This window comes from Sapajus apella, unplaced genomic scaffold (assembly GCF_009761245.1).
Source record: "Sapajus apella isolate SASKATOON/1434 unplaced genomic scaffold, GSC_monkey_1.0 scaffold77, whole genome shotgun sequence".
NCBI lineage: Eukaryota > Metazoa > Chordata > Mammalia > Primates > Cebidae > Sapajus > Sapajus apella.
In genome coordinates, this window is record NW_022437017.1 from 1808947 (window position 1) to 1821844 (window position 12898).

Below are 12898 nucleotides of genomic sequence, written 5' to 3' on the forward strand. Positions count from 1 at the left end.
GGGTTTAAGCGACTGTCCCGCCTCAGCCTCCGGAGTAGCTGGGACTACAAGCGCATGCTACCACACCCAGTTAATTTTTGTATTTTTACCAGAAACGAGGTTTCACCATGTTGGCCAGGATGGTCTTGATCTCCTGACCTCGTGATCTGCCCGCCTCGGTCTCCCAAAGTGCCGGGATTACAGGCTTGAGCCACCGCGCCCGGCCTATTTTAGTTTTTAAAGGCTAGTAGGACCAGTCCTGACATCAGCCTCTGCGCCCCACCGCCCTTCCGCGCTCCCTACTCTCGTACCAGCAGCTCCCCGCAGCATACACAGTCGCGTGCGCCTCCACCTCCGTCCGCAGATGTCGCTGTGGATGCCGCGGCCGGCCCCTCTAGGCGGTGTCGGCGGAACCGGAAGTCTCCTTTTCCACCCACTTCCGCTCTCTAGCCCGGGCTTGGGCTGCGTGGAGAGCGCTTTTGCGATGCCTGCTGGAGATTTTGAGTGAGTTGGGGATCACGAAGCGGGCACGGAAGGCGGTTACGGGGCTCTCGGAAGTATTATGGGGCCTGGGTGCGCCGAGGCCGCGGGGGCCGGACCTGGCTGACTTAATCTTAGCTTCCTGCACACTTGTTTCCGCAGTTCGAAGCCCAGCTGGGCCGACCAGGTGGAAGAGGAGGGAGAGGACGGTAAGTGAATCCATTTGCCCCAGGTCATCGCGGTCAGGCCCGAGCCGGGTCACTGCTGCCTGTTTCCATCTCCCAGCCTGGCACCGTGTCCGCCGTCACGGCCAGTCCCTGCCCCGCGCCTTCCTCCTCGGGGCCCGCCTGTTGCCAACTCCAGATGTTCCCTGGCAGGTCCCTCTTCCTCCCATGCCACTGCGCTAGCCCTCCCAGCTGTTCCCTTACTCCCGGGAGAGAGTTGTAATCTGTCTCCTGTTTCTCTGCTGGCACCTGGATGGCTTCATGGCGTGGCCCCCACCTTCCTACGAGGGATTCCCCCATCCTTGCCACTCCACGTCCCCACAGGGCCATCCCAGTGTGCTGCCTGGCTAGCCCTCTGCCCTTGGCCTGCCTTTCTCAGCTTTTGCTGTAGGCGTCATCCCAAAGGCCCTTCTATCTCAGCTGGGGAGCTCCTGCCCCTGGAGCTGACCTTTCCTCCCCGTGCTGCTTCTCGCAGACAAATGTGTCACCAGCGAGCTCCTCAAAGGGATCCCTCTGGCCACCGGCGACACCAGCCCAGAGCCGGAGCTGCTGCCGGGAGGTGAGTGAGGACTGCCACTCCGTGTCTGGGCTGCCTCTTCCCCCTCCAGCCGTGCCACTGCCTTTGCCTGTGACCCAGGGCTCAGTTTCTTGCTCTTTTTCCCCTTCTCCAGCTCCACTGCCGCCTCCCAAGGAGGTCATCAACGGAAACATAAAGACAGTGACGGAGTACAAGATAGATGAGGATGGCAAGAAGTTCAAGGTGAGGGTGGGAGGGGGCAGGGAGTGAGGACCCTTTTCCTTGGGGACCCTGAGACCAGAAGGGGTTGGGGTGTGTTGAGGGGGTTGATAAAAGAGCTCCTTTGGTTCAACGAGGCTGACCCTTCTCCTCTCCCGTCCTCAGATTGTCCGAACGTTCAGGATTGAGACCCGGAAGGCTTCAAAGGCTGTCGCAAGGAGGAAGGTGAGATCCTCCTTCCCCAGGGATAACACAGAGGGACTGGAAGACTGTGTTCCCTGAACCTTTGTTTTTAAGAGATGGGGCTTAACTCTTTGTACCTGTTGTGAAGCTGAACTGAGCCTTGGGTGCTTGTACTCTTAGGGCTTTGAAAAGTTCAGGGCACAGCAGTTGATGATAAGTATCAGCTAAATAAATGACGATGATACATAGTAAAAATGTTCGATGATGGGCCGAGTGTGGGCCGAGTGCAGTGAAAGTAGCCAGGTGTGGTGGTATGCACCTATAATCCCAACTACGGGGGAGGCTGAGGCAGAAGAATTGCTTGAATCTGGGAGACGGAGGTTGCACCATTGCACTCCAGCCTGGGAGACAGAGCGAGACTCCATCTCAGCAAAAAAAAAAAAAAAAAGTTTGATGATAAATATCGAATGACAGTAATATCAAATAAATTCGATTAAAAATATTGTAAGTTAGATTCTTTTATTTTTTTTTAAAGACACAGGGTCCGGTCCTGTTGCCCAGTCTTGAGGGCAGTGGCACAATCAGAACTGACTGCAGCCTTGTACTCCCAGGTTCAAGCCATCCGCCCACCTCACCCTCCCGAGTAGCTGGGATTACAGGTGTGCACTGCCACACTGGGCTAATTTTTTGTAGAGGTGGGGTTTCTCTATGTTGATCAGGCTGGTCTCCAGTTCCTGGGCTCAAGAGATGCTCCCACCTTCACCTCTCAAAGTGCTGGGATTACAGGAGGGAGCTCCTGCGACTAGCCGTGGTTAGATTTTTTATTCCTCTTAGCCTGTCAGTGGAGGAATGGAACCAGGAGGTGGTCGCAGCAGTTTCTGGAAGAAGTGATTATCAATTAATACACTTGGGACAGTTTGCTGTGCGCTTAATTTGTACCATACCCCATGCCAAGCACCTTGCAGGGTGTTTCTCATTTGATGTCTTTAGAAGCCCAGGGAGGTAGGAAGCTTTTGTGGTTCCTGTTTTACAGGGGAGGAAGCCAAGGCTCAGGCTGTGTAGCTCAAAGGCCTGCAGGTCTGGGTGGACCCCTGCACATCCCTGAATATTGAACCCTAGTGGGAGCTGGTCCGCCAGCATGAGCAGGCCCTAGGCTGTGTAGCTGTCACCTGGGGCCCGATGCTGACAGTTGCCCTGCCTCCTGGAGCTTGGGCCTGGTGGGGACTCAGGCCATAGGAACTGTCACCAGAACTGTTCAGGGAGTGGTTGAGGAGGATGAAAATGAGGTTCAAGGCCCAGACACTCTGGGGGAGGCTGTAGGTCTGCGGTACCCCACTGTGGAACCCTGCCTGCCCCTGCCCTCAACTGTCCCCCATCCCTCCCTGACCCCAGAACTGGAAGAAGTTTGGAAACTCAGAGTTTGACCCCCCAGGGCCCAATGTGGCCACAACCACTGTCAGTGACGATGTCTCTATGACGTTCATCACCAGCAAAGAGGTAAGCAGGGCAACCAGACAGGGCTGATGTCCTGGGGTGGTGGGAAAGGGGGTGCCTCAGTCACCTCATTGAGTTCCCCCAAACCTGCCCCTGCCAGGACCTGAACTGCCAGGAGGAGGAGGACCCCATGAACAAACTCAAGGGGCAGAAGATCGTGTCCTGCCGCATCTGCAAGGGCGACCACTGGACCACTCGCTGTCCGTACAAGGACACACTGGGGCCCATGCAGAAGGAGCTGGCTGAGCAGCTGGGCCTGTCCACCGGCGAGAAGGAGAAGCTGCCTGGAGGTGCGTGGATGGGGCCACTGGATGCTGTTGTGGGTGTGGTGTGTGGGGGGTCCTTGGTCATTACCTGCTGTCCATGCATGGGTTCTGTCCCCACTGCTATCTCCTGCATGACAGCACAGTGGGTTTGACAGTGCCTATCTATCTTTCCTTGAGATGCCTTTTGCCTTCCTAGTTGGCTGCATCTCCTGTAAGGTTGGGAGATAGGCGTGTTTATATGCGACTTGGCAGCTGTGACTCTGTTGGTGGCCCTGTGACTGTCCTGACGTGAACTGCTGTCAGTCCGTCCTAGGGTGCTGATCCCTCCATCCCTTTCTGTATGTGTGGTGTCTGTTGCATGCCTGTGACTGTATCATCTGAATCCTTTTGTGGGATTAGCTGATGGTGAGTGGGGACATGCACTTGTTGCCTGCCATGTAAGGGGAACCTGGGCACTGTCATGTGTGTCCCAGGACTGCCATTGCTGTAGATGTGAGGCTGCTCTCCCTGCTCTCTCTGGAGGGGGTTGGGGCTTTTCCTCCTCTGCCTTTACCAATGTTGCTAGCTGGGAGCTCAAATGGTAACAGCTTTCCAGGTGTGACCTTGGTGTCCCCTTGGCCAACTGGCTGCCTGTGGCTTGGCAGACGGTGCCTGCTCTGGGTCAGCACTGGAGCCCCAGCTTCCTGGGGCAGCTCTGTCCCTGTGCCTGTGCCAGAGTGAAGTTGAACTCGGCTGTCTGTTGGTCCCCAGAGCTGGAGCCGGTGCAGGCCACCCAGAACAAGACAGGGAAGTACGTGCCGCCAAGCCTGCGCGACGGGGCCAGCCGCCGTGGGGAGTCCATGCAGCCCAACCGCAGAGGTGAGGGGTGCCCCGATGCCAGGCTGGTGCGTGGGCACCTCCTGGCACCCTGTCATCCCGAGGTGCACCCGAGGGCCAGCTAGGGGCCTCCACTTACAGCCACCTCCCCTCACAGCTGATGACAACGCCACCATCCGCGTCACCAACTTGTCGGAGGACACGCGTGAGACCGACCTGCAGGAGCTCTTCCGGCCCTTTGGCTCCATCTCCCGCATCTACCTGGCTAAGGACAAGACCACTGGCCAGTCCAAGGTAGGTGGGCGGGCATGCGGGAATGTGGGGCAGGGGTTTGCCTGTCCCAGCTCTTGCCTCTGATCCTGCCCACACCTCCCCTATGCAGGGCTTTGCTTTCATCAGCTTCCACCGCCGTGAGGATGCTGCGCGTGCCATTGCTGGAGTGTCTGGCTTCGGCTACGACCACCTCATCCTCAATGTGGAGTGGGCCAAGTAAGATCCGACCCCTGCCCTGGGTCCCTGCCTTGTCCCAGCACTGCCACCGAGCCCGGGGCCGACCGATAATCCTATAGCAATTTAATAGTCCGCAACTTGGTTTTGAGGGGATAGTCCTTCATTGTCTTTTTCCAAAACCTGGCAGAGGGGTATTGGGTGGCAGCTCTTGTGCCTGGGGTCCCTGCCAGTCTTTGGGCCAGGCCTTGAGACCGGGCATCTGATAATGTGCCCCCTTTGTCCTATTACCCCATCTTTGCTCCCCCCATGAGGTGCCACTTGGGTGTCAGGAGTCTTGGGGTGCCCCCCAAGGTCTCACACCATGCCACCCTCCTCCCGCCTTCCCCAGGCCATCGACCAACTAAGCCAGCTGCCACCACGTGCTCGGCCCAGGACCCTTGGCGGAAGGTAGCCTCTGAGAGCGTGGGCTCCAAGGGCAATAAAAAGGCTCCTCCCTCTCTACCCCGTCCTGTTTATTCTTGCATCTCCAGTCCTGCAGTGGAGCCAGCCCCTCCCCTCCCCTGGGTATGGGTTTGGTCCCCGAGTGGCCAGCACTCTGGGTGGGAAAGGCGACTGCTGCCTGGGCTGCAGCAGGACCAACCTGGCTGCAATCACAGGCATTGCTTTCTGAGGGAAGTGACACCTGGAATAAGGAGGTGGCTTCAGCCAGGCCACGTCACAGGCTCACCTCATGGGATGGGCTCCGATGGTTCAGGAGTAGCTGTGGCATTGAGGGGCAGGGCTTGGCCGGTGCTCTTGGCGTCCTCTGGCCTCCAGCTGTCCTTGTAGCCGGGGCAGTGTTGGCGGCAGCAGCCGAGGCTGGGCACTGCGGCCATGTAGAGCAGCGGGTGGATGCAGAAGGCCAGGGGCATGAGGCCTCGCATCACCTGGTAGCCCACGTAGGGCCCCAACTCCAGGGCCGCCCTGGCCTGGCTCACATCTGCAAAGTCTGGGCAGCGGCTGTCCCAGCGTCGCCGAGCCTCCACGTTGAACACCCGCATGATGTGGTAGGGTACATAGGAGCTGGCGTAGAGGGCCACGCCACTTGCCACCAGCGCCGCCACACGCAGCTTCTCGGCCACGGTCATGCCTGTGCTGCGCAGCACGGCCAGTCCAAGGGCACCATAGGCTGCCAGCGTGAGCAGCAGCGGCAGGACACAGCCCAGCCCCGCCAGGACCAGGCTGTACGCTCTATAGGCCGCCAGCCTGTGGCTGTCTGCTGTCCCCAGACACTTGATGCAGGCCTCGGGCCTGGCCACGCTGCAGGTGCCTGCCCCCTGCTGTGGCCTCTTCAGGTGGGAGAAGCTGAGCGTGGGCGAGGCCAGCAGGGCGGCCAGGACCCAGCCTGTGGCACTCAGGGCCCAGGCGTGCTTGGGCCGCAGGTAGCTGCGGGTGAAGAAGGGGTGCACGATGCCCACATACCGGTTGAGGCTGATGCAGGTGATGAAGATGACACTGCCCAGCAGGTTGCAGGTGAAGAGGAAGCGCTCCAGACGGCACATGGCCTCCCCGTAGCGCCAGTGCTTGGGGGGATAGAGGTAGGCCGCCAGCGGGGGCAGCGTCAGAGCACAGAGCAGGTCACTGACTGCCAACTGGGCTGAGAAGACCACAGGGGGGTGCCACGGGCGCTGCTCCCGGGTGCTGAAGCGGTACAGGGCCAGGCCATTGCTGGCCACAGCCACCAGGAACTCAACCACCAGTATGGGCCACAGGAAGTCCCCCTGGAACTTACTGAGGATGTCGTCGGCAGCCACCAAGAAGGCGACAGGGCAGGCCTTGGCACCTGTGGGCAGAAGGTGTCACCAGCTGAGCAGTCATCTCCCATAAGGCAGCTCCTGCTGCCCCCAGAGCCCACGCCCACCATGGCACGGATCCTGACATGAATCCTTTCCCCTTCCTGGAAGGGGACCAGGCTCCACTCGGTTTTATGGCCACGATTGGGACTGAGAGCCAGGGTTCTGCACTGGGCCCCGATGGACCAGCTGGGGCAAGCCAGTGGCCATCCAGCTCCCCCACTACCCTCGTCTACTGGAGTCCCCCACTAGAGGCCTCCTCCCCAAAGTCCAGCCCCAGCAAGTCCTGCCAACTTCGCTTCAGATCTGTGCTGCCTGAAGCCCCATTGGGGTGCAGCCCTCACCTGCAGCCTCTTCTCCCCGTGGCCACCAGAGGGCACCTGCGAGTGCTGGAGTCTTGTCCCCACCACTCTGCTTCCAGCTCACTTGGCCGTGGAGTTGTCACCAAAAAGCCAGACTAACCCCACAAGATCCCATGGGTGCGTTCCCACCCCCACACTCCCCAGTGCCATCCTCTCTGCTCCATGACTCTCTTCCTCACGCCAGCCCACTCTGGCTCCCCGGCTGCTCCTGCAGTCTTGTGCCTTGGGACCTTCCCACCCAGACTTTTTTTTGAGACAGTCTCACTCTGGTGCCAGGCTGGAGTGCAGTGGTGCAATCTCAGCTCACTGCAACCTCTGCCTCCCGGGTTCAAGGAATTCTCTGGCCTCCGCCTCCCGAGTATCTGGAATTACAGGCATGCGCCACCCTGCTCAGCTAATTTTTGTATTTTCAGTAGAGATGGGGATTCCCCATGTTGGTCGCTGCTGACTTGTAAGGATTTTTAGAAGTCCTTTCTGAGGGCCAGGCGCAGTGGCTCACGCCTGTAATCCCAGCACTTTGGGAGGCTGAGTCGGGTGGATCACGAGGTCAAGCGATTGAGACCATCCTGGTCAACATGGTGAAACCCCCGTCTCTACTAAAAATACAAAAAATTAGCTGGGCATGGTGGCACGTGCCTGTAATCCCAGCTACTCAGGAGGCTGAGGCAGGAGAACTGCCTGAACCCAGGAGGTGGAGGTTGCGGTGAGCCGAGATCACGCCATTGCACTCCAGCCTGGGTAACAAGGGCAAAACTCTTGTCTCAAAAAAAAAAAAATACAAAAAATTGCTTTCTGTACTGGAAAAACGAGCGGTGCTGGTATTCCCAGCAGGGGGCACAAAGGTTGACTCCAAGGGTTTAATAATTTGCCAAATTTGCATTTACCCCACCCACCTCTAGGACTTTGGAGCTTAATTATCTAGCTCCGATTTCCTCCGCCAAAACCAATGTTTGAACCACTTTGACCTCTGATTTCCTTTTCAAGGTGGTCTCGAACTCCTGACCTGAGGTGATCTACCCGCCTCAGCCTCCTAAAGCACTGGGATTACAGGCATGACCCACCATGCCTGGTCACACCCTGACATTCTTGAGGCTCCCTCCCCGACGTCTGTGGTCCTGCCTGCAGAGGCCCCAAAGCGTGCCTGCAGCCTCATGCCCTCCACTTTCCCTTCCCTGCAGCATTTTCCTCCATGTCGTGCCCCCACCTAATGACAGAAAAACCTCCCTCCTCCGGGAGGATGAGGGGCTCTGCTTACCCACTACTGGCACCAGTGCCCATCATGGTGTGCAGGGGATAGCAGCACAGAGGTGCTCACTCCTCATGTTCCCCATTCCCGCCGGGGACAGGCTCCTCCGGAGGTCCCTACCCACTCCCAACCCCAACCTGCCCGGGGACGAAGTGCCATTTATACTTCGCTTTTTTCTGGAGACAGGATCTCGCTCTGTCACAGAGGCTGAAGTGCAATCACACCTCAGTGCAGGCTTGAACTCCTGGGCTCAGGTGATCCTCCTGCCTCAGTCTCCTGAGTAGCTGGGACCACAGGCTCCTGCCACCACAAGCAGCCTCAACCTAGGTTTTACCAATACCCATCCCCCACTGCCCGCACCTTTTGACAATCTGCAGGGCTAACTGCAGACCCCTGGGTAAGCCATCACGCCTTCTCCTCACCTGAGTGGTTGGCTGCCATACTCCCGCGCCGTCTGCTGAGCCTGAGCCTGCGTCTGCGTCTGCAGCCCAGTTCCACTGTTCCTCCTGAGTCTCCTGTGGCCAAGCCCCAGTCCCGCCCACAGTTCTGGGGCCAGCCAGCAGAGCAGGCCAGAGCATCCTGTTTCCACCCACGTTTCCTTCCTCATTGTGTCACAGCCAGCCGGGGGTTCAGGCCCATCTGCTTAAAGCGTGACCTCTGTCTGCTTGCAGGGCTCTTGGTGGCACCGTGGGGAGGGGCTGCCCATGCCCAATGCTGCCACCAATGACACCACCCAACACCATGCAGGAAGGGGGAGAGGGACCCAACTTCCAAGGGCAAACAAGGTGGGAGGGACTCCCAGGCGTCACTGGCCCAGGCCTCTCTGGGTTGCTTTGTAGGGCTCCAGGATCCCCCATCCCAAAAGCTGACGTGGACCCCTGGCCAGTTCAGTCCTTTATTGGAGTGGAAGGGTTGAGGACACAACTCCTTTATGAAAGGAAACCGAGGGCCGCCATCTCTCGGGCCCCAATCTGGGGCGTTCAATCTATCCACTGCTCCAGCGCGGCTCGGCCTCACACTGCTCTCTTCCGAGGCCTGCCCCGGCCCCGTCCACGATGCCAGGAAACCCCCTTCGGCCCCCGCCTGCCCTGGGCCCCTTGGGGCTTGTCCTTGGGCAACTTCTGGTCACTAAAGCAACCCTGGCCTCGGTCTGTTTCCCGCCGCTTCCAGCCCGGACACTTGGCTGGCTGTTTCTGCTTTGCCTCAGGGAACAGGTCTGTGGGGAAGAGACCATGTCAGGGCCCCAGGAACAAGGACAGGCCCCAGGGACCCCACTGCAAACCCCACTCCATACCCTCACTGGGCGCCTCGCCCACCGCCTGGCAGAAATACTCGATGTCATCATCTTCCAGGTCATCGAACTCCTCACTCAACCGAAGGCTCGCCCTCCTCAAGGCCACTTCGTGACTGCGCCCAACCTGTGCCTTCTTCATGCCCTCCAGGCTCTTCTCCCTGAAGGAGGGATTGGGTGGTGGTCAAGGTGGCTGCCCATCCCCAGGACCTCCGGCCTGGCCCTGCCAAGCCCCACCCAGACCTGTGGGCCTCCCGCTGCTCCTGCTTGCGCTGCACGTTCTGGGCCTGCTGGGCCCGCCTCTGCGCCTTCAGCTGCAGCCTCTTCTCCTTGGCTTCCAGGATGGCCTGCAGCTCCTCCTCTGTCTTGCGCACTGAACAGGGAGATGCGGGTCACCAAGAGTCGGGTGCAGCTCCACACCTGTGACCCCCCCACCCTTGGGCCCCGGCCTCACCAAAACTGTGGAACATCACTTTGCCCTCCCCGATGCCGTCCTGGACCTTGATGAGTTGCAGCGTCATCCTCGGGCCGATCTGGGGGGATGAGAGCGAAGTGTCAGCCCATTGTTGGGGCTGGGGGTCCCCAAGGGTCACCTGCCCTGGGCCTTACCTCAGTGAGCCGCACGGCGCTCTGTTGGGCCAGCATGTTGCCGCGGCCAGCGACGGCCTGGGGTAGCTCTGTGATGTTATGCTCACCGTCGGGCTCCGCCTCGCTCTCCGACAGCCCTGCGCCCCTGTGTGGGGAACACTCGCGGCTCAATGGGGTAGCTCAGACTCCCGGGCCCATTATGGGGTCCCCAGGCTGCGGGTGGCCTCCCGCCCTGTGCCCTCCTTACGTGGCCAGCAGCTCACTGATGTCCTGCAGGCGGCTCATGTTGGGGAACTTCTCCTGGAGAAGCTTCTTCATCCCGCGACTCGCACCCACAGGAACAACCTTGATGCTACTGTGGGGACATGAGTGGATGACAAGGGGGTGGTCAGGGGTCTTGGGGCTGGCAGTCCGCATCTCGTCCTTCCCACAGTGCGTCAGGGCGTTTGAGACAGAGCACTCAGAGTCTCAGCAGGAGTGCTGTCATCGGCTGCATGCAGAGGCCCCCATCCCGTACCCCCTCATCCCTCGCCTGCTGGGATGCTCACTAGTGGCGGAAGTCCAGCTCCTGGGAGTCAGGGTTGTAGTCAATGAGGAGGCAGCGCTTGATGGTGTTCAGGTTTACCTGGGAGGTGAGGAAGAGAGCATGCTCCAGTAGACTCTTGGCAAAGTTTGGGGAAATGGGGGCTTTAGGGGATACATGCACTGTTACACTGACTGTGGTGCTGGCTACAAATCCTGCTTCCAGCTTGCACCTGTGGTTTCAGCTATTCTGGAGGCTGAAGTTGGGAGACTGCCTGAGCCCAGGAGTTCAAAACCAGCCCAGGCAACATAGAGAGTGTCCATGTCTACAAAAAGTAGATGTAAAAATGAGCTGGACATGGTGGTGCATGCCTGCAATTTCAGCTACTTAGGAGGCGGAGGCTCCCAGGATTTCAGGTGTAGGATTGCTTGCACCCAGGAGTTCAAGACCAACATAGGGAAACTCTGTCTCTTAAAAAAAAAAGGTAAAGAAAAAATCCTGGTCCCACAGCCCATATTAGACTCCCTGATAACTAGTATCTTACGTAAGTCCGTCTGAGAGTCACTGGTGACAACAATTAGGAGCTAGGACTCAGGAGACAAATTTAAAAATCCAGCCCTGCCCCCTGGAATCTAAACTCAGCATCTCTGCCAGCCTCAGTTTTGCTCTTTTTGGAGACAAGGTCCTGCTTTGTTACCCATGATGGAAGAGAGTGGCATGAACATGACTCACTGCAGCCTCAACCTCCTGGGCTCAGGTGATTCTCCCACCTCAGCCTCCTCAGTAGCTGGTACTACAGGCATGTGCCACCACACCAGACTACTTTTTAAAAATCTACTTTCTGTAGACATGGGGTCTTGCTATGTTGCCCAGGCTGACCTCAAACTCCTGGGCTCAAGCGATCCTCCTTCCTCGCCCTCCCAAAGTGCTGGGATTACAGGCCTGAGCCACAGGACTCGGCCCTGCAGCTTTCCTCTGTAAAACAGGGCCATGAGAAGAGATGCTACACTCAACACACACAGAAAATGAAACTGTCAGTATGTCTTTTCACCTGCTGGACAAGGCGCAGCTTGCAGGGTGGGGAGTGCTGGGGGCATCTCTGGACATTTTTGCCCAGCATCACTGGACAAATGAGTGGGATTTAACCTCAGGAGTCAGCAGACCCAGGAGCTGTCAGCCACAGCACTAGGAGTAGTGAGCAATCCACCTGAGGGCCTGTGGCACCTCTACCCGCTGCACCCACCCGTACCTGCCACCTCACTAGGCCAGGCCCACCTTGTGCACGTTGATGGAAGGGAACAGGTTCTGGAACATGGTGGCCATGAGCTTCACATGCATGCCATGGGGGCCAAAGCTGTTGAGCACCAGGAGGGGCGGGTGGGCAAACTGCTGCTCGTGCATGCGGTGCCGGCGCAGCGAGGAGACCACGTCACGCACCAGTGAGTACTGCAGAGCAGGAGTGAGGAGGGGGTGACCATCAACCACACGTGGCTGGGGCCACCCCCAAGTCCAGCTCCCACCCACATGACTTTGTACCACCTCCCCCCCTCTCACCTTCTTGACCTGGAAGGTCAAGGTAGGGCCTCCTGGGAGGCGCATCAGCTTCTGCAGGGGAAGAAAATATCAGTGAGGATGGAGAGGTCTAGCAGAGGAGCCTGGGAGTAGGCACCTTTGCCCCATCTCTTCTTCAGAGCGTTTACTTTGAAGCCAGAAATCACAGCAGCTCAGAGGCATATATGTGTTCATCATGAGAGACGGGGAAAATGGGGGTCTGGGGGAGATGGAAGGATGAGGGAGTCTACTCACAAAGTAGACGCCGGTCTCTGTTTTGCTGAGGATCAGAAAGTGTGTGACACCGAGGGGCCCAGCCACTGCCACACAGTCCTTCAGTGAATTCTTCTTACGAACCTAGAAATGACAAAGAGAAAAAAACAGCTTAGCCGGATATAGTGGTGCGTGCCTGTAATCCCAGCTACTCGGCAGGCTGAGGCAGGAGAATCGCTTGAACCGAGGAGGTAGAGGTTGCAGTGAACCGAGATGTTGCCATTACATTCCAGCCTTGGCAACAAGAGTGAACCTCCATCTCAAAAAAAAAAAAGAAAAGAAAAAAACATAGCTATCCCTTATTGCAGTGACTATAAGCTGATGCTGCAAATCCTGTTATGGTCTGTCTTGCACCTGACTCAACAAGCCCACACAGCTATACCTTATTGCAGTGACTATAAGCTGATACTGCAGATCCTATTATGGTCTGTCTAGCACCTGACCCTTTCAACAAGCCCACACAGCTATCCCTTATTGCAGTGACTATAAGCTGATACTGCAGATCCTATTATGGTCTGTGTTGCACCTGACCCTTTCAACAAGCCCACACAGCTATACCTTATTGCAGTGACTATAAGCTGATACTGCAGATCCTATTATGGTC

At 57.9% G+C, this 12898-nt stretch overlaps 3 protein-coding genes and 2 non-coding genes across 6 annotated transcripts in view; 1 reads left to right on the forward strand and 4 right to left on the reverse strand.

Moving 5' to 3' along the window:
• The first annotated feature begins 375 nt into the window (after nt 1-375).
• Nucleotides 376-5129, forward strand: EIF3G (eukaryotic translation initiation factor 3 subunit G). The gene is made up of 11 exons (XM_032251845.1): nt 376-483; nt 622-668; nt 1159-1242; nt 1355-1443; nt 1585-1644; nt 2995-3099; nt 3197-3386; nt 4113-4220; nt 4336-4472; nt 4561-4667; nt 5017-5129. Exons 1-11 carry the CDS (start codon nt 464-466, stop codon nt 5030-5032), a joined length of 963 nt encoding a protein of 320 aa, XP_032107736.1. The 5' UTR covers nt 376-463; the 3' UTR covers nt 5033-5129.
• P2RY11 (purinergic receptor P2Y11) lies at nt 2111-8613 on the reverse strand. 2 transcript variants are annotated; one of them, XM_032251844.1, is made up of 3 exons: nt 8491-8613; nt 5356-6450; nt 2111-2480 (listed from the first exon to the last, which is right to left on the reverse strand). In XM_032251844.1, exons 1-2 carry the CDS (start codon nt 8507-8509, stop codon nt 5357-5359), a joined length of 1113 nt encoding a protein of 370 aa, XP_032107735.1. In that variant the 5' UTR covers nt 8510-8613; the 3' UTR covers nt 2111-2480; nt 5356. The 2 variants fall into 2 exon arrangements, with proteins under 2 accessions (XP_032107735.1, XP_032107734.1); XM_032251843.1 differs by lacking the exon at nt 2111-2480 and having other exon boundaries at nt 5124-6450.
• Nucleotides 8614-8949: 336 nt separating this feature from the next.
• The window catches only part of PPAN (peter pan homolog), a 5911-nt gene continuing 1962 nt past the window's right edge, over nt 8950-12898 (reverse strand). The window contains exons 3-12 of the mRNA XM_032251842.1: nt 12277-12378; nt 12025-12075; nt 11746-11916; nt 10496-10572; nt 10195-10302; nt 9969-10092; nt 9814-9892; nt 9603-9732; nt 9363-9520; nt 8950-9284 (exon numbers count right to left, since the gene is read on the reverse strand). Of these exons, the coding sequence (XP_032107733.1) occupies nt 9082-9284; nt 9363-9520; nt 9603-9732; nt 9814-9892; nt 9969-10092; nt 10195-10302; nt 10496-10572; nt 11746-11916; nt 12025-12075; nt 12277-12378 (1203 nt within the window). The 3' untranslated portion in view covers nt 8950-9081. The remainder of the gene's footprint in view (nt 9285-9362; nt 9521-9602; nt 9733-9813; nt 9893-9968; nt 10093-10194; nt 10303-10495; nt 10573-11745; nt 11917-12024; nt 12076-12276; nt 12379-12898) is intronic.
• LOC116532940 lies at nt 10375-10447 on the reverse strand. Its single transcript, XR_004261007.1, has one exon. It is a non-coding gene; the product is annotated as a small nucleolar RNA U105B (small nucleolar RNA).
• LOC116532938 lies at nt 12145-12231 on the reverse strand. The gene has a single exon (XR_004261004.1). It is a non-coding gene; the product is annotated as a small nucleolar RNA SNORD105 (small nucleolar RNA).